This window comes from Corythoichthys intestinalis, chromosome 3 (genome assembly GCF_030265065.1).
Source record: "Corythoichthys intestinalis isolate RoL2023-P3 chromosome 3, ASM3026506v1, whole genome shotgun sequence".
Lineage (NCBI taxonomy): Eukaryota > Metazoa > Chordata > Actinopteri > Syngnathiformes > Syngnathidae > Corythoichthys > Corythoichthys intestinalis.
The window spans coordinates 25798105-25816340 of NC_080397.1; the positions used below are offsets into that span (position 1 = coordinate 25798105).

The 18236-nt window shown below is 42.5% G+C and overlaps 1 protein-coding gene across 1 annotated transcript; it reads left to right on the plus strand.

The window, feature by feature from the left end:
* The first annotated feature begins 270 nt into the window (after positions 1 to 270).
* LOC130912979 (bile salt-activated lipase-like) lies at positions 271 to 16120 on the plus strand. Its single transcript, XM_057831192.1, has 12 exons — positions 271 to 521; positions 591 to 738; positions 807 to 926; positions 2716 to 2913; positions 2978 to 3108; positions 8213 to 8320; positions 8383 to 8506; positions 8563 to 8749; positions 13992 to 14195; positions 14270 to 14467; positions 15593 to 15700; positions 15766 to 16120. Exons 1-12 carry the CDS (start codon positions 420 to 422, stop codon positions 15851 to 15853), a joined length of 1716 nt encoding a protein of 571 aa, XP_057687175.1. The 5' UTR covers positions 271 to 419; the 3' UTR covers positions 15854 to 16120.
* Positions 16121 to 18236: the final 2116 nt, after the last annotated feature.

Sequence of the window (18236 nt, forward strand, 5' to 3'; positions counted from 1 at the left end):
CCTCCACACCCTTCTCACCTTTTTAACCCCTGACCCATGAAGAGGGCCCCTGGATATGTTCGCCTTAGGCCCCAAAATTGCCAAGTCCGCCACTGGATCTCGGGGCGTTTCAGGTCACTTCCTGCTTGTTTTGGTTCATTTTTGGATGACAGCCCTCCTGCTTAACATGTATCGGACATCTATCAATGGCAGCCAATGAGTCATCTCAGTTGTCTGTAATGATTGACCGGAACGCGGAGATAACATGGGCTTGCACATGCATTTGTTCTCACGGCCTTGCGAGATGTTTTGCACTTATTCGAAGTCACAGAATTCGGGGTAATCGCAATCGTGCCTTCAGTTCAGCTTTCGTGTGAGCGACAGCACGTGTCGCCGCGGTTTCTGAGAGCAGAGTTTTACGCGGCTATAAAGGGAATAAGATGGGAGAAGGCGCCAGAACGTTGAAGATGAAGGCCCGGACGACGACGATCCTGGTGGTGGCGCTGACGAGCCTCTCCTTCACTCTGGTCTCGGCGGCAAAGGTGGAGAGACGCTCGGAAATGGTCTGGGATTACCGTACCAATGTGTCACGGGTGTGTATATATGTGTAGCTAGGTGTGGTTCAGACGGAGGCCGGTCTGGTTCAGGGAGTTAACAAACACACGGGACTCTTCAGTTCGGTGGATGTATTCAAAGGGATCCCCTTCGCAGACACCCCCGGACTGTGGGAGAAACCCAAACCTCATCCGGAATGGGACGGTAGGTCAGAGAAACGCATTGGCATGACGACGAACGTGACGTGACTCATATGTCGGTGCATTCGGCAGGAGTGCTGAAGGCCACCAAGTACGCCGATCGCTGCCTGCAGGTGACGCTGTTGCAGACGGAAACTCGAGGCAGCCTCGATTGCCTTTACCTCAACATATTCGTGCCTCAGGGAAGCAAGTGTAAGTGTCCGCAGATCTCGCATCCGATTCACACGGTCTTGCGTCACCCCAGATGTCACATCTGATCTTAAATGCCAGATTTTACATCCAATTCACAACAAATCCCACATCTGATGGACGTTAAACATTAGGTCACAGCAGATCTCTTTTCTGATGTTACATAAGATGTCACTCCAGATCTCATATCTGATGTCACACCAGATCTCTCTTCTGATGTTACACCAGATTCACTCCCAATTCACAACAAATTGGATCTCATTTGGTGGCAAAACTGATGGCGAACCAGATCTCTCATCTGATCCTAAATCTTGATGTCACACCAGATGTTCCATCTAATTCAAAACAAATCTCTCACCTGATTTCATAACACATGAAATATCTGATGTTACACCAGATGTCTCTCCAGATTTAGACATGAAATTCACACCAGACATTACACCTGTTGTCAAACCAGATCTTCCATCTAATTTAAAACAAATCTTACATCTGATCTCATAACAAATGAAATATGTTATACTAGATGTCTCTCCAGATAGAGACATGAAATTCACACCAGACATTAGACCTGTTGTCACACCAGCTCTCACTTCTGATGTGACGCCAGGTGTAGTCCAGATGTCACATCTGATCTTAAATAGCACATTTCACACCCAATTCAAAACAAATCCCACATCTGATGGACGATAAACTTGATGTCACAGCAGATCTCTCTTCTGATGTTACATAAGATGCCAATCCAGATCTCATATCTGATGTCACACCAGATTTCACATCCGAGTCGCACCAAATCTCACATCTGAGCCCATACTGGATGATACTGTAAATCTGATGTCACACCAGAACTCACTGCCATTTCACAAGAAATCTGATCTCATCGGATGACATAACTAATGTCACACCAGATCTCACTTCTGATGATCACCAGAACTCACTCCCAGTTCACAGCAAATCGGATTTCATCTGATGACAAAACTGATGTTACACCAGATCTCACATCTGATCATAAATCTGAATTTCACACCAGATCTTCCATCCAATTCAAAACAAATCTCACATCTCATAACACATGAAATATCTGATTTCACACCGGATGTCTCTCCACATATAGACATGAAATTCACACCCGACGTTACACCTGTTGTCACACCATATCTCACTTCAGATGTGACACCAGGTGTAGTGCGGATGTCACACCTGACCTTAAATAGCAGATTTCACATCCAATTCACAACAAACCCCGCATCTGATGGACGATAAATTTGAAGTCACACCGGATCTCTCTTCTGATGTTACATTAGATGTCACCACAGATCTCTGTGCTCATATCTGATGTCACACACAATTTCACATCCAAGTCGCAAAAAATATCACTTCTCACCCCATTTGGATGGTAAATCTGATGTCACACCAGATCTCTCTTCTGATGTTACACCAGAACTCACTCTCTACTGACAACAAATCAGATCTCATCTGATGACAAAACTGATGTCAAACAAAATCTCACATCTGATCTTAAATCTGGATGTCACATCAGACCTTCCATCTAATTCAAAACAAATCTCACATCTGCTCTCATAACACTTGATATATCTTATGTAACACCAGATGACTCTCAAGGTATAGACATGAAATTCACACCAGACATTTACACCTGTTGTCACACCAGATCTCACTTCTGATGTGACACCAGGTGCAGTACAGATGTCATATCTGATCTCACATAACGTTATCATTTCTTATGTACGATTGGATGGGATGTCACGCGTCACATATATGTCATACGCGTCAGTATCATCCGACCTGCCGGTCATGGTCTACCTGTTCGGGGGGGCCTTCCTGCTTGGGGCGTCCAACGACCTGGCCATCCTGGGAGACTCGCTCTACGACGGCAAGGAAATGGCCCAGAGGGGCAACGTGCTGGTGGTGACGGCCAACTACCGCGTGGGCACCTTGGGCTTCCTCAGCAGCGGAGACGCTCGTTTGCCTGGTGAGCGCCGCCAGACAATTCGCCTCCCGTTCGTATGTTGACGAAAAATCTGCGGATGCTACAGGGAACTACGGCCTGTGGGATCAGCACGCCGCCATCTCCTGGGTACGAAGGAACATCGCCGCCTTCGGAGGAAACCCGGACAACGTGACCATATTCGGACAGTCGGCGGGCGCCGTCAGCGTCAGCTTTCAGGTGACTAGATTAAATTCACCACCAAACAAATATGTCCTAAAAAGTGCTGCCATCACAGTGGGTAAAATGAGATCCTTTCCTACACCACCAAAGAGGGATCTCATCATTTTGGGTCACATTCTATTGGTTTTAGGTCATTTATGGATCACTGCCTGTTCTTTTTGGAGTATTCGGCATCACCTCCTATTGATATCGAGGCACTTCCTGTTGATTTGGGGTCATTTCAGGGTCACTTCCTTTCCGAACTACCTCAAAACCAACAGGAAGTGACCCAAATTCAACAGGAACTAACCAAGAAATGCCCCAAAATTAATAGGAAGTTCCTGTAAATTTTGGAGCATTTTAGGTGACTTCTTGTTGGTTTTGGGGCGTATCAGGGTCAGTTTTTTCTGAAATGCCCCAAAATAAACAAGAACTGACCAAGAAATTAAGACTTGGATTAGACTCTACATCAACAGGAAATGACCCAAAATCAATAGAAAGTAAGGGTGTAACGGTACATGTATTTGTATTGAACCGTTTCGATATGTGGTGCTCGGTTCGGAACGGAGGCGTACCGAACGAGTTTCTGACGTAATGTAACCCTTACTTTACGAGGCTGTGAGTCGATCGGGTTACAGTTTCTTTGTGTAGATTATATTTACTCCGTCTTCTCTACTATAATGAGGACCAACACGGTACGACAGTATAACCCAGAAACGTCAACGGCGCGACAAGGTAGCCGCCGCGAGAACGCAGTGGAACGCGGGTATTAAAGTCGATCAGCCAATGCACACCAGTCGCAGTGCGGCCGCGTGTAAGACGCGTCCCAGAAGCGGCTCGACACAACGCACGCGAAAAGAACGGCAGTTTATTATTTGACGCGAGATGCGACCCTCCTGCGTCAATACTACTACCGGTAGCTAGGATCGGGCAGACCGGAAGTCACTCGTGTAAAAATACGGTGGATCCGGTCGATTTTCAAACTAATATGCAATCGTAACCCACTTTTTGAGTCCAACAGATCTCTTGAATGGTAGATCAGGGCACAGTTGACTTGTCTTTGTTGATTTACTGCTGTCTTCTCTGCTATAATAATAACCAACACGGCCCCGTGTTCAATACAAAACCCTCCTACCACAACAAAACAAGTAGGAACTAATATTCACATAGGAACTAGAGTTATACAACATAAAATATACAATATAAATGAATACTACATCACATTTGCAAAATATATACACATAATAAATTATAGCCCGTTTCAATAAAATAAATTGAAATGAGCTAAAACACCTGTAATTAAATAATAAGAATAATACACAGATCCTGCATACACAATTGAATTTTTTAATTTCTGTGTGGCGCTTAACCTTGAGAAAATCCACCAATAAAGCTTTTGAAAACCGTTCATACGAAAAAAAAAATATTCATTGAGGCATTTCATTTGTAAAATACATGTTAAAAACTTTGTCATTGGGATTGCTTTTCTCTTTAGCACAGGCCTTCTTTTTTCGTCTTTCTTTCAGAAAGAAAGCTGACCAATACGCGGGGTCTGAAAGGCAAATTGTTGTTGGATTATCTTTAAATACCCGCTACTTTTTGAGCAGAATTCTATTTTTGTATAGGCTAATGTTCCTATTGTTGAAAGCACAAAGGTGTGTAATAAACAACTAGCACATTTATATTTTGCATTTTGTTTTCTTACTGTACCGAAAATGAACCGAACCGTGACCTCAAAATCAAGGTACGTACCGAACCGAGATTTTTGTTTACCGTTACACCCCTAATGTGATCAATAAATGCCCCAAAATTATTAGGGAATGACTCGCATTTCCTATTGCTATTTGAGGTATTTCGTGGTCTCTTCCAGGTAGATAAACGCGTGCTTGTGAGTCAACAGGGACAGCCGTTATGACTTGTCAGCCATTTTGCATCAGTGCCATTCGGTTTTGGGTCACTTCCTGTTCATTTTGAGGCATTTCAGGGTCACTTCTCGGCAGACATTGTGCATGCTGTGAGTCAATGGTGACGGACGTTATCACTTGTCGGCCATGTTGCATCAGTGCCTTTCCTGTTGGTTTTTGGATACTTACGGTTACGGCTCACTTCCTGTTCATTTTGGGACAATCCCAAGTCACTTCCTGTTCATTCTAAGGCATTTCGGGGTCGCCTCTAGGCAGAAATGATGTATTCTGTGAGTCAACGGGGACCGCCATTATCACTTGCCAGCCATTTTGTATCAGTCCCACTTTGGGTCACTATCTGTTCATTTTCGGGCATTTTGGGGTCTCCTCAAAGTAGCTATAATGCGTTCTTGTTAGTCAACGGGGACGGGCATTATCACTTGTCGGTCATGTTGTGTCAGTGCCATTCAATTTTGGGTCACTTCCTGTTCATTTTGGGGCATTTCAGGGCCACTTATAGGCAGATATTATGCACACTGTGAGTCAACGGGAACTGCCGTTATCAGTTTTCGGCCATTTCGCGTCAGTGCCATTTGATTATATTTATTGATATTAGCTAGTGCGTTTATGTAAGAGCTATTTGCAAACAGTGCACACTGGGAGTCAACGGGGACCGCCCCAAAATTGATATAAAAATGAGCTGGAATAGAACCTATATCAACAGGAGTTTACCTAAGATCAACAGGAACTTCTTGTTGATCTTGGATCACTTCCTGTTGATTTTTGGCAATTCCTGACAGACTTCCTGTTTGTTTCATGTCACTTCCTGTCATAGGCGGAGTTTGACTTTTGGGGCGGGGGGGCACAACATGTTGATGACCCTGAAACGCAGTGTCAGCAATAAAATTAACTTACAAGAATGTTTATAATAAGTTGAAAATGAGCGTTTTTTTTTGTTTCCCATCATTCTTGAGGGGAATTCATAATCAGGCTGCTTAGGTTATACTTTTCGCCAAGATCGTCATCCATTGAACATGGTATGCCTACCGGTGTCGTTCCAATGTAGTTACCCCAGTCGAAAATAGTATCCCCTGGGCGGAGCCATTGCGCTGCACTGATTTCCGTGTTTTGGTGATGTAGTTATCTACGAGGTTTTAAAACATGGCCCATCCATTAAAAAAATGAATGAAAAAATGTTTTTTTTTGTCTTATAACGTAACATATGTACGAACATAAAAAAAAAAAAAAAAAAAAAAAAAAAAAAAGGAAAAAGCAATGTTTCACTGTTTTACTCGTAGGATGACCTATGACTGTTTTTATTGTAGTTCAAGTCCTGTATGGAGTTTCTCCAGTTTAATAAACGTCAATGTCCAAAATATATAACTGTGGTTCTTTTCTGGATTCAATTAATTGTTTAAGTCGATATAACTCATAACTAATGTGTGTGGGTTTGATCTCGCGGCCAGGGGACACAATTTTTGAGGGGGGGTAACTACATTGGCAAGACACCGGTGGTGGCTCAGTTGTACAATTAGCGTCTTTAGTGGGCAAATTGAAACAAGCCTCTCCATTTTGGTGGTGGTGTCTAGCGTTTAATGTTACACAATTGCAATCATTGGTTCTTGCTCAGTAGTTGTTGTCGCTTTTGAAAGCTTAGTTCTGAAAAAAATGACATGTATCCATCTGGCCTCTTCAGTCCTCGGCAGTGTTGTTAATAACGGCGTTACAATATAACGGCGTTACAATATAACGGCGTTACTAACGGCGTTATTTTTTTCAGTAGTGGGTAATCTAATTAATTACTTTCCTCATCTTGGCAACGCCATTACCGTTACTGAGGACGGAAAGGCATGCGTTACTATATTGGTCGAAAAGTCTGAGGGAGACGGACTCACCGAGACGACTGAGCAGAGCAGGAGTGTGGAGGAGGCAAAAAAGTTGTGACGCCGAACAAACGCTATGCTAGGTAGCTCCAATAATGCATGTTGTAGCCGATAGCCTTCAAACTACGCCACATGTTATGGTAGATATGGTAGACATGGTAGATATCACATGTACTGTATATAGATATAACTAGATGCAAAATGACAGACATGGCACTAAATGCGTTAGTAGACAGCCGCCATCTTGAAGCAGTAGACTTTTTAGGACGGCTCTGTTGTAGAGAACCTTCCTAGCGAACCGAAGTAACTTTTTATATAAAATACTTCTAAATCGGCAAAATCTTGACTTGAATCTATCTTTAAATGATGAAACAGTTTAAAAACTTTCATATGTCGAAAGTAGAGAGAAGGGAACTAATGCAATAATGGGAGCAATTCTAACAACTTTTAACAGTTGATTCAGGGTAAAGAGTAAATTAGGGTAAAGAATTGGGCTCGGGCCAATTGTACCAAAAACCTTCACAAAAAACTTCACATAGTGTGGCCAATGTTTTTTTTTTTTTTTTTTTTTTTTTTAAATTGAGGAAAAAAAAAAAAGTAATTATCACCAATTACTTTGCCAAGAAACTAATTACTCTTACATTCAGGTAATTGAGTTACTAACGCAATTACTTTTTGGGAGAAGTAATTTGTAAATATAATTAATTACTTTTTTTCAGTAAGATTAACAACACTGGTCCTCGGGTGGTTTTGGCTAAGCAAAGCAAATGACCGTCTAAGGTGCTGGTCACATGATCTGTTCAAAAAATAATTTTGACCTATCATAAAAATATCTTTTATTTGTTCATTTCATTCATTTTTTTGTTTGTTTTATTACTTTACAACTTTTATAGACAATATTTTATCGGAAAATTATTAATTTTAAAATCATATACTGTATAGGAAAGTCAATTACATGCAATGATAATTTTTGCCCCCCCCCTCCCTAAAAATCCGTTTATGCTTCCTGTACATTTTGGGGGCGCTTCCTGTCCGAAATGCCCCAAAATTAACAGGAAGTGACCAAGAATTGCCCAAAAATTGGTAGGAAAAGAGCTGGAATAGAACCTATATCAACAGTTCACTCAAGATCAACAGGCACTTCTTGTTGATCTTCATCATTTCTTGTTGATTTTTGGACATTCCTAGCTAACTTTGTTTTTTTCATGTCACTTCCTATCTAGAAATATCCCAAAATCAATTCTGAAATGTCCTAAAGTCAACATGTCAAAATACTGGTAAATATTTCCCGGCAAGTTTGCCACCCCTACGTTAACGTTCAGGATGCGTTTGTAGATGTTGTCTCCATACAGTAAAGGATTGTTCCGGCGGGCCATCACTCAGTCCGGCGTGGCCTTGAGCCCGTGGGCCTTGCAGAGGGAACCCATGGCACTCACCAAAAAGGTACAAGATACCGCTTTTCCTCTTTGGCATCATCATCGTGTCTAACGCTGCATTTGACGCAGATCGCCCGTAAGGTTGGTTGTTACCGTAGCGACGAGGACCTGATGTTGACGTGTCTGAAGATGACCGACCCGGTGGGCCTGACCATGGCGGGCAAAATTGACATCCTGCAATTGTTGGGCAAAGGTGAGGATGGGAATTACAAGTGCAAAACGGCGTCTGAGCTCTGCCCTGGTTTGCAGGTGTGGTCATGGACCTGTTGGAACTGGCCCCCGTGGTGGATGGCGACTTCGTCCCCGACGAGCCTGCTCGTCTTTTCCACAATGCCGCCAACGTGGACTACCTAGCCGGCGTCAACTCCATGGACGGCCACTTTTTCGCTGGCGTCGACGTGCCCTCCGTTAACAAGAAGAAGGCCAACACCACCGTGTGAGGATGATGTCTTTCTTGACCTTAGATAACGCTTGTATGTAGAACTAGATACGAAAAGTGCGCTGTGAGCCAATCGTGTTGGCCGTTATCGCTTGTGGACCATTTTATGTCAGTGCCATTCGTTTTTGGGTGACTTCTTGTTCATTTTGAGACATTTCAGGGTCACTTCTAGGCACATATTTTACACACTGTGAGTCAACGGGGATCGCCGTGATCACTTGTTGGCCATTTTGTGTGAGTTCCACTCCATTTTGGGTCACTTCCTGTTAATTTGGAGGCATTTCAGGGTCTCTACCAGGTAGATAAATCCGTGCTTATGAGTCAACAGGACGGCCGTTATCAAATGTCGGCCATTTTGTATCAGTGCCGTTCAATTTTGGGTCACTTTCTGTTCATTTTGAGACATTTCGTGACCTCTTCCAGGTAGATATAATGCGTGCTTGTGAGTCAACGGGGACAGCCGTTATCAAATGTCGGCCATTTTGTATCAGTGCCATTCGATTTTGGGTCACTTCCTGTTCATTTTGAGACATTTCAGGGTCAATTCTTGGCAGATATTATACACGCTGTGAGTAAACGGGGACTGCCATTATCACTTGTCCGCCATTTTGTATCGGTGCCATTCGATTTTGGGTCACTTCCTGTTCATTTTGAGGCATTTTGAGGTCTCTATGAGGTAGATATAACGCTTGCTTGTGAGTCATCAGGGACGACCGTTATCACTTGTCGGCCATTTTGGGTCAGTGCCATTCGATTTCAGGTCACTTCCTTTTCAGTTTGGAGCATTTCAGTGTCACTTCTAGGCAGATATCATGCACACTTTGAGTCAACAGGGACTGCCCTTATCACTTGTCTGCCATTTTGTTGTCCCAGTACCATTCGATTTTGAGTCACTTCCATTTGGTTTTTGGGGCATTTCGGCTCACTTCTTGTTCGTTTTGGGACAGTCCCAAGTCACTTCCTGTTCATTTTTGGGCATTTAATGTGCTCTTGTGAGTCAATGGGGACGGCCTTTATCACTTGTCGGCCATTTTGCATCAGTGCCATTAGATTTTCTGTAGGCCGATATGTATAGACATTACTGGTACTATTGCAAATAGCAATTACACAGAGCAAAACAAATAAATCATAAATACAAATCGGAACTATAATATAACATTAACAATAATATTAATAGTAATAATAATGATAATACCTGTAATAATGTAACAAATTAGGTTCTAATGTGGCGGATGTGTTTTGTGTAGTGTACTTGAACGCACTGCGTAGTGAGATAGGTGCGGCAGAGATTTTACTTTCTCTTCTAATGTCCTGTTGTTGTGAGATCGTGGACATTCTACGGCCGTATTGTCAAGCCAGTTCACGGACGCGCACACCACGGTCATATTTTTCTATCTTTTTCATCTTCATTTCAATGGTAAGCGGACTTTTTCCTTTTTTTCATCACCTGCAGTGACATTCTTGGAACCCATGTTGATTTCTCTCACAAGAAAATCCACCGTGCATCAGTCTTGCAGGAAAACAGAGAAACTGAGGCGCTGTCAAAATTCAATCGTATTTCGAGCATGTAGTTGGATGTAGAAACAAATGGCGAGTTAAATTTTACGTCGCGTGTCGAAAATTTGTGTGTCAAAGCGACCGTACGTCAAGGTACCACTGTACTGTACATAAATTATCAGTCTTTGTCAGGGGTGAAAGTGGCTAGAATTTCTTGCTGGAACTCCCTAACATGAAGTTTGCCTCAGAGCCCTTTTTTGTGTGTGTGTGTGTGTGTGTGTGGGGGGGGGGGGGGGGGTGGCTTAAACCTCCTAAAACCACCAAAATTCAAGAACTTTTGGCACAGTTATAAATATAACATACAATAAAACACAGGAGGTTTCACAGTGGTTAGCACGTTCCCCTCACAGTTCTGATACCAAGGGTTCAGTCCCGGATTCCAGCCTTCCAGTGTGGAGTTTGCATGTTCTCACCATGCCTGCGTTAGTTTTCTCCTAAACATGGCAAGCTGGAAATGGCTAAATTAAACTGAAAACATAACGAAATTAAAATGTCAATCATTACGTTCGGGTCAGGGTTCTCGCTAAATTTTTAAAATAAATATATATTTATATACGTATACCAAAACGATGTATGGATGTTAAACAAAGGAATACTTATCAAATAAATAATTTGGATAAAAAAAGACATGGCGCTGTATGGTCATTGCAGAGCCAGAGCGTGCCATGCGCCCTCTTTTTACGCTTTCTCCTCTGCGATGCAAAACCGCATCTGTTTATTTACATTTTACAAACTTTTCCAGCGTTATTTTGTTGTGCAAATGCATTTAAAATGATCATAAAAATATGTAGACTATTAAAACATTAAGAAAAGTTGCGTTTTTTTTCTGCCAACTGAGAATTCGTTACAAAAGACAGGCTTTAATGCGCAGGCATTGTCACCAAATGTGATCACGCAAAACGCAACCAGTCCGTTTTTCCAAGCAGCAAGCAGTGATCTGTCCAGGTCTGACTGGAGCATCCCTTCCCTCTTCATTTTCTTTCCTCCTCACAAATAATACATAGAATTTTGAGGTTTTTTTCTCGGGCTTGGGTCTACAAATAAAATATAAAATTTCGTTTTTTTTTCCGGGCTCGGGCCTACAAATAAAACATAACATTTTGGGTTTTTTCGGGCCTGCAAATCAAGTTAATTGATCGGGCTCGGGCGGGTCGGGCATTAATACCAGCGGACCTGGGTCGGGTCGGGCTGGATTTTTTTTAGGCCTGATCTTACCTCTTGATGACCTTAAATTGGTTGTAGTTACACGTCTGGGAACGCTCCCTCCAGAACAAAACACGACAGGATTTGACCAACATTGTGACAATGCTAACCAAAAATGACGTAATGTCCAGGTTATAAAATCGCCCAGCAGCCTTCCACGCACAGAGAGTGCCAGTGGGCAACACAGGTCAAGTCTGGGAAAGCGTCCAACCGGCTTCATTCTCGGAATCTTTTCATGCACGAAAGCAATGGCGAGAGTAAATCCTGCGTTAACTTATACGGGAAATTCCCTGGTAATATGTGTGAAAAGGGCTACAGGCAATGCGACTTGTCAGATAGAGAGAGACGCTGGGGAGAACTACGTAGAATAAATGAATAATAAAAATCAATGAAAACGGATGATGCTAAGCAAGCTCTTTATTAGGCTTGTATTGTTAACACTTGTGTATGTAAATCTGACATTAGTAGATTGTTCTTATTGGAGATGCGTGTGTGGCAGCGTGGCAGTTTTTTTTTTTTTTTTTAAAACATTGGGTTTTGACAGTTGCCGTTATATTTTCGGGATCAAAGCACCGTATGCCGGAACGGCGTTCCGCCATCATATATCTTGGCGGAATGCCGATCCGGTGCGTTCCGGCTCACTTTCACCCCTGGTTTTTGTTAGCTGTTTGTGAAGTTTTGTGCTTGTACGCTACGTTCACTGACATCCTGTGTAATTCCTGGGGGCTAAGCACCCCGGTTCTTAAAGCCTAGTGTCGCCCCTGGACATTAGCTAGCGCATTTATATTAGAGCTAGATGTGAACGGTGAGCTGTAAGCCAATCGAGTTGGAAGTTATCGCTCATGGACCATTTTGTGTGAGGGCCATTCGATTTTGGGTCACTTCCTGTTCTTTTGGGACAATCCCAAGTCACTTCCTGTTAATTTTGGGGTCACTTCCAGGCATATACACTCACCAGCCACTTTATTAGGTACACCATGCTAGTAACAGGTTGGACCCCCTTTTGCCTTGAGAACTGCCTCAATTCTTCGTGGCATATATTCAACAAGGTGCTGGAAGCATTCCTCAGAGAGTTTGGTCCATATTGACATGATGGCATCACACAGTTGGTGCAGATTTGTCGGCTGCACATCCATGATGCGAATCTCCCGATCCACCACATCACAAAGATGCTCTATTGGATTGAGATCTGGTGACTGTGGAGGCCATTTGAGTACAGTGAACTCATTGTCATGTTCAAACAACCAGTCTGAGATGATTCCAGCTTTATGACATGGCGCATTATCCTGCTGAAAGTAGCCATCAGAAGTTGGGTACATTGTGGTCATAAAGGGATGGACATGGTCAGCAACAATACTCAGGTAGGCTGTGGCGTTCCAACGATGCTCAATTGGTACCAAGGGGCACAAAGAGTGCCAAGAAAATATTCCCCACACCGTTACACCACCACCACCAGCCTGAACCGTTGATACAAGGCAGGATGGATCCATGCTTTCATGTTGTTGACGCCAAATTCTGACACTACCATCCGAACTTCGCAGCAGAAATCGAGACTCATCAGACCAGGCAACGTTTTTCCAATCTTCTATTGTCCAATTTCGATGAGCTTTTGCAAATTGTAGCCTCAGTTTCCTGTTCTTAGCTGAAAGGAGTGGCACACGGTGTGGTCTTCTGCTGCTGTAGCCCATCTGCCTCAAAGTTCGATGTACTGTGCGTTCAGAGATGCTCTTCTGCCTACCTTGGTTGCAACGGGTGGTTATTTGAGTCACTGTTGCCTTTCTATCAGCTCGAACCAGTCTGGCCATTCTCCTCTGACCTCTGGCATTAACAAGGCATTTCTGCTCACAGAACTGCCGCTCACTGGATTTTTTTTCTTTTTCGGACCATTCTCTGTAAACTCTAGAGATTGTTTTACGTGAAAATCCCGGTAGATCAGCAGTTTCTGAAATACTCAGACCAGCCCTTCTGGCACCAACAACCATTCCACGTTCAAAGTCACTCAAATCACCTTTCTTCCCCATACTGTTGCTCGGTTTGAACTGCAGGAGAGTCTTAAACCATGTCTACATGCCTATATGCACTGAGTTGCCGCCATGTGATTGGCTGATTAGAAATTAAGTGTAAACGAGCAATTGGACAGGTAGTGGCCGGTGAGTGTATATGTGTGCTGACTGTCAACGGGGACGGCCGTCATCACTTGCGTCATTTGCCATTTGATGAACATAGTCAATGAAGCCAATGTGTACTTTGAAATAGTTGGAAATTGCCTAATTTCCGACCCATTTTCAACCAGCTCGCTTTTTCATAAAAGTCAGAGAGGCAGTAAATTAACTGCATCCTTCCAAGTAATCTGATGGAATCAGTCACATCAATAAGTTTTGTTATAATTTTCAATATTTGTGATATCAACGGTTAGGAGAGCTTTCAGCTTTACGGCCGATGCGTTTGATCTGAGTCTTGATGCGCTTTGTGGCTTCAGGGAGAACGTGCGGGGTTTCCTGACGGGTCTGACCAAAGAAAAAGGCACGTCGGCCGTGGATTCAGCCTTCACCGTCTACTCCGCCCACTGGGGCTCCGTCCCGGATCCGGCGGTGGTGAAGAAGACGGTGGCCGACATCGAGACCGACTTCCTGTTCTTGGTGCCGACCCAGATCGCGCTCCAACTCCACGCCGACCACAGCAGGTGGCGTCCGGAGTAGCTTTTGACTGACTTTCGGGCGAGTTGGCCGAGCTCGGTAACTGTTTTCTTTCCCTTAGCGGCGGTCGGACCTTCTCCTACCTGTTCAACATGAAGACTCGTATCCCGGGCTTCCCTAGCTGGGTGGAGGCAGAGCATAGCGAGGACCTGCAGTACATCTTCGGCAAACCTTTCGCCACCCCTTTGGTCTACTTCCCGCGACACCGCGACCTGTCACGAAACATGATCGCGTACTGGACCAACTTTGCCAAGACTGGGTATGCTTTACTGGTCCTCGTATGCCAAGACTGGGTATGCTTTACTGGTCCTCGTATGCAGAGGCGTAGCAAGGGTCCCCGGGGGCCCCAGGCAAAAAGGAACATGGGGCCCTTCGAGCGTGTGCAAGTAAGGGGGACAGTTGGACTTGGAGCAATAGCATATTAAATAAAAGTATAATAACGCCTCGGTCTAATAGAGCGCTTTTTAGGACACTCAAAGTGCCCGGCTTATACTACATTAGGACATAAAACTACGGTAACATAGTACATTCACCGCTGTCTTGCTTCCTTTTCTCCTCTTCTGCTTTTTTATCTTTTGTCGCTTCCAGAAGAATAACTTCTCTTCATTTTGGGTATACTTCAATTAAAAAAAAGCCAAATCGCTGCTCACTCTCACTCTGAGTCACGTGAGGGAGGGCGGGGGGTGTAGAGGGAGTCAAGGAGCCCCTTCAGGGAACTCAGACACAAGGCTTTCCTGGCACTGTCGCAGCGACAAGTGCAGTAAAGCTGCGTGTGCTAAATCTGTTGGCCCTCTGGGGGCCCCTGCTGGCTGGGGACCCTAGGCAATTGCCTGATTTGCCTAATGGGACGCGACGCCTCTGCTCGTATGTAGACTCTTCCTGTCCTAGGGACTTCTTGCCTTCTCGTCCTGGTGACTTTTTGTCTATCCATCGCTTGGTACCGGGTAACTTCCTGTCGATTTGGGGGAAATTCAGGCTCATTTCCTATTGACATTGGGTCACCTTCTATTGCTATTAAGTCACATTCTATTGATCCTGGGGCAATCCTGTTGATTTTGGGTATTTCTGGGTTCCTTCCTGTTGATTTTGGGACATTTCTGGGTCACTTTCTGTTGTGATCTAGTCACATCCACTTTATATTGCTTTTGGGGCATCTCTGGGTCATTTCCGGTTAACAGGTCAGTTAATAACTTCCTGTTGATTTTGGGGCATTGCCAGGTTACCTCCTGTCCAAAATGCTCCAAATGCAACCTGGAATCGAACCAAAATCAACAGGAAGTGTCCTGAAAATGGCCCAAATTTCAACTAGAAGTCACGCAGAAATGGCCCAAAATCGTCGCAGTGTCTCATCTGAGTGTACTTCTGTCCTTTCTATGCGGAGCAGCGATCCCAGTCAAGGAGGCAGTAAAGTTCCGGTCCCGTGGCCCCCTTACAGCAAATCTCATCATCCTTATCTGGCAATTAACCACAAGATGAGCAAGTCATCTGTCAGGTATTTTGTCAACTTTCCCTTTTCTTCCAATGGACTCACCGTTGACTAACAGGCTGTCTCGCCAGCTACGACCTGAGACAGCATTACGTCAACTACTGGACGGAGACGTACAGCCGGCTGCCGTCGGCACGACATTCGCCAAGCCAGGATTAGACGAGACTGAGTTCTTCTCGGTCCCCAGACGTCGACAATTAGTCAAAATGTCTCACTTTTTGGAGATTTGGTGACGTCACCGAATTTCAGATAATTTCCCCTTAAAACAATATATTCTCTCAGTTTGAAATTTGGATCTTTCATCTGTGTTCTATTTTGATTAAAATACTGATTGAATATTGCACTATGGCACATCATTGCATTCAGTTTTTATTCAGTAGTTGCATCGGGCAAAGGCGTAGGTTTGGTCTCATTGGTAGGGAGGACATAACAGCATAACCTGTATGTATGGGGCACCGTTTGTAAAGTAGCAGATGCCGAAAATTACGACATTTTCTCACATTTAGCGCCGTGCAGTGTTAAAAATGTGGTGTGAAATGTTTACAGTCACTTTTTTTTTTTTGCACACTTACAACATTATTTTAAAATAATAAGTATTGAACTTGAATGTTTAAATCCAGAACTAAATATTTATTTAAATCTTAAATGTAAATCTTAAATTTATATTCTATATATATATATATTTTAAATTTATATCCTGAATATATATATGAAATTTATATCCGAAATATATATCTTAAATCTGAATTCTATATTAAATCCTAAATCTAAATGTTATATCTAGGTACTATATTTAAATCTTAAATCGGGAAACAGTTGAAACTAAATATTTAGCGTAGTATGCAAATTCACATCGCTGGAGACCGGAAGTAACAAAAGAAAAGCTGGAGCAGCTCAGACTGTTTGTTTACATTGTTTGAAAGTGAATAAAACCTACTCAACGGTGGCAATTGGCTCTTGGACATGATTTATTGTGATAATAACAATATCTAGGTAAAATACACATTTAGGAGAAACGATTTAAGGAGTATTTTGTGCTTTTAGTGATACTTTTACGCACGAGCCCAGTAAAGTTACTAAGAATAGCCACGAGGGGTCTCTGTTGGACTGGAGAGCAAGGTTGACTTTTCTAGCTTCAACTGCAAAAATCCTGCGTTTCTCACAGTCGACAAAGGTGGGCTGTAAAAGTATGTCAGGCGAGTCAAATTTAACCGAGACTATCAGCAGAGCCATTCTGACTGCAGTACAATGGTTTCTCAGTGAGAAACGCGGGATTTTGCAGTTGAAGTTAGAAAAGTCAACCTTTCTCTCCAGTCCAACAGAGACCCCTCGTGGCTATTCTTAGTAACTTTACTGGGCTCGTGTGTAAAAGTATCACAAAAAGCACAAAATACTCCTTAAACGGTTTCTCCTAAATGTGTATTTTACCTAGATATTGTTATTATCACAATAAATCATGTCCAAGAGCCGACTGCCACCGTTGAGAAGGTTTTATTCATTTTCAAGCAACGTAAACAAATAGTCTGAGCTGCACCAGCTTTTATTTTGTTACTTCCGGTCTCCAATCATGTGAATTTGCATATTACGCTAAAAATTTAGTTTCAACTGTTTCCAAATTTAAGATTTAAATATAATATTTAGATATAACATTTACTTTTAGGATTTAATAGAAAATTCAGATTTAAGATATATATTTCGGATATAAATTTCATATATATATTTAGGGTACAAATTTTTAAAAAATATATAGAATATAAATTTAAGATTTAGATTTAAGATTTAAATAAATATTTAGTTCTGGATTTAAACATTTAAGTCCAATACTTATTATTTAAAAATAAATATTTAAGTTGCTCAATAATGTTGTAAATGTGGAAAAAAATTGACTGTAAACATTTCACACCACATTTTTAACACTGCGTGGCGCTAGATGTGAGACAATGTTGTCGTAATTTTCGGCATGTGCTGCTTTACAAACGGCGTCCCATATTATGGGGATAAACGTGTGTGTACACTTTTTGCTGGGGACGGGACATTAATAAGACCAAACAAATTGGGTGAACAGGGGACAGGGCTACATTTCTCAAGATTATGAACCTAATTAATTCATAGGCTAAATGATCAACACAAAATAAATCTGTATTGACTTTTCATGTGTAGTGGTTCAGGTAATGTACCGTTCGATTCAAACCTTTGTTTCAAAAACTACTAAAGAAACTTTTTGAAAACTTACAGAATAAACCTGTTAGTAATCTCTTAACTATCTGTGAATGCAAAAAAAAAAATTTTTCTAAGACTACTCAACATTGTCTGTCTAAATAAATAAGTTAAGTATTACTGAGAAAATTTCTTTGTCAGGGAATAGCAAAAATACATAAAAATGGAACCTTCTTTCTGGTGAAACACTCCTGCTTTTGTCCACAAGCACAGCCAAACTCAACAAAAACGGTTTAATTAAGGTTAACATTGGAAAACACATACAGGAGGACACTTCTCTCTCAGCAGCTTACTACTCGAATTTTGCAGGTTAGCAAGTTTACAG

Excerpts from the sequence above, each read along its gene's own strand:
- LOC130912979 (XM_057831192.1), top strand. The coding sequence starts at position 420 with ATGGGAGAAGGCGCCAGAACGTTGAAGATGAAGGCCCGGACGACGACG. Across the intron at positions 14,196-14,269 it reads CTCCACGCCGACCACAGCAG|CGGCGGTCGGACCTTCTCCT; the intron begins GTGGCGTCCGGA and ends TCTTTCCCTTAG. Across the intron at positions 14,468-15,592 it reads ACCAACTTTGCCAAGACTGG|CGATCCCAGTCAAGGAGGCA; the intron begins GTATGCTTTACT and ends TATGCGGAGCAG.